Source organism: Protopterus annectens, chromosome 4.part0 (genome assembly GCF_019279795.1).
Source record: "Protopterus annectens isolate FY-2018-M chromosome 4.part0, PAN1.0, whole genome shotgun sequence".
In the NCBI taxonomy this organism is placed as follows: domain Eukaryota; kingdom Metazoa; phylum Chordata; order Ceratodontiformes; family Protopteridae; genus Protopterus; species Protopterus annectens.
In genome coordinates this window covers 1,663,097,516-1,663,098,673 of record NC_056733.1, presented here as the reverse complement: position 1 = coordinate 1,663,098,673, position 1,158 = coordinate 1,663,097,516, and the positions used below count along the sequence as shown (strand labels likewise).

At 40.0% G+C, this 1,158-nt stretch overlaps 1 protein-coding gene across 1 annotated transcript; it reads left to right on the top strand.

Annotated features, from left to right (window-relative positions):
* Positions 1-981: 981 nt before the first annotated feature.
* Positions 982-1,158, top strand: LOC122800195 (NADH dehydrogenase [ubiquinone] 1 beta subcomplex subunit 1-like). The gene has a single exon (XM_044069699.1). The coding sequence runs from the start codon at positions 982-984 to the stop codon at positions 1,156-1,158; it is 177 nt and encodes a 58-aa protein (XP_043925634.1).

Here is a 1,158-nt window from a genome sequence, read left to right as displayed (position 1 = left end):
AAATAGTGGTAGTGTATTAGTGAAAGAAGAATTAGGTAGGGTCATGACAGGAGCAGGGCTTTGTGTTAAATAGGAGTAGTCTAAGTCTAAAGCCTGCCCCTATTTTAACCCCGTTGCTCACTACGTATCTTGGCAGGAGTACGGCTTGGGGGTTGACAGATAATACCTAAGAACCCATAAAGGAATTTGGTTGTTAACTGAGTGAGTCAGCTCATTTAGTGCTATTTTCAGCTGCCTCCTTGGATGTTAGGCATGGATAATGACAAATGTATACAAACATAAAGTAAAAAGACAGCATAGCCATTCTCAGCGACTAGCTGCATGCTTCTCATTAATCTCAATGCATTGTCATGCGTATTCCTTTTCATTATCTACAAAAAGGAGGTTTTACACTTTCTTTGGATTCTGTTATGAGGGTAGTTTACCTCATAATGATTTGCAACTGCTGTTTACAGCTACGTTCATTTAGAACAGATGATAACATTTCTAGTTAAGCTTGTGTAACTACAGTCAGTAGAGGTACTGGTTCGGAACTTCACGTGAACGCATTACATGTACATGAAACATAGATGGGCATTGCTACATTAGGAAATACCCCTTTAATGTTAAAATTTAAATTTAAAGAACGTAATGCTGCTACTCCTACTTTCAAACCCCAAGAAAGCTCGGTAGCAAAGGGACCGGATAGACACAATAATCATAGACTTGAATGTTTATTTCAAGAGACACACCATTAAAACGCTTTTAAGTGATTGCTTTGGGGTATATTAGCATCAGAACTCATAAAGTCCAGCAGTTGCTGCAGTGGATTACACTGACACATAGCGATGACCTGCCTTATAGACAGGCCATGTTAGTTAACAAGGGTGGAAGGTGGTTAGGAACAGTCAATGACCTCATGGCTGCATCCTTCATGCAAAATAAGCTTGTAGTAGCTGTTTGGGTTTAAAATTGGTCAGGAATTACTGTAATGAAGCAGTTATGGTGAACCTAGTTGGCATGTTGCGGGAGCAGTGGGCTGCCATTTTAGATCCCTTGAGCTTTGTAATAGGATGTTACTGGGATCAGAAAAATGATGAAAAAGTTACTGCATTCAGAAGTAACAGTGCACTCTACTGCAAAGAGCTGAAGCCTGGTGAAGAGGTGGCATGGAAATAA

What these genes read in the sequence shown, in the direction of transcription:
- LOC122800195 (XM_044069699.1), top strand. Translation starts at nt 982, where the DNA reads ATGGTGAACCTAGTTGGCATGTTGCGGGAGCAGTGGGCTGCCATTTTA.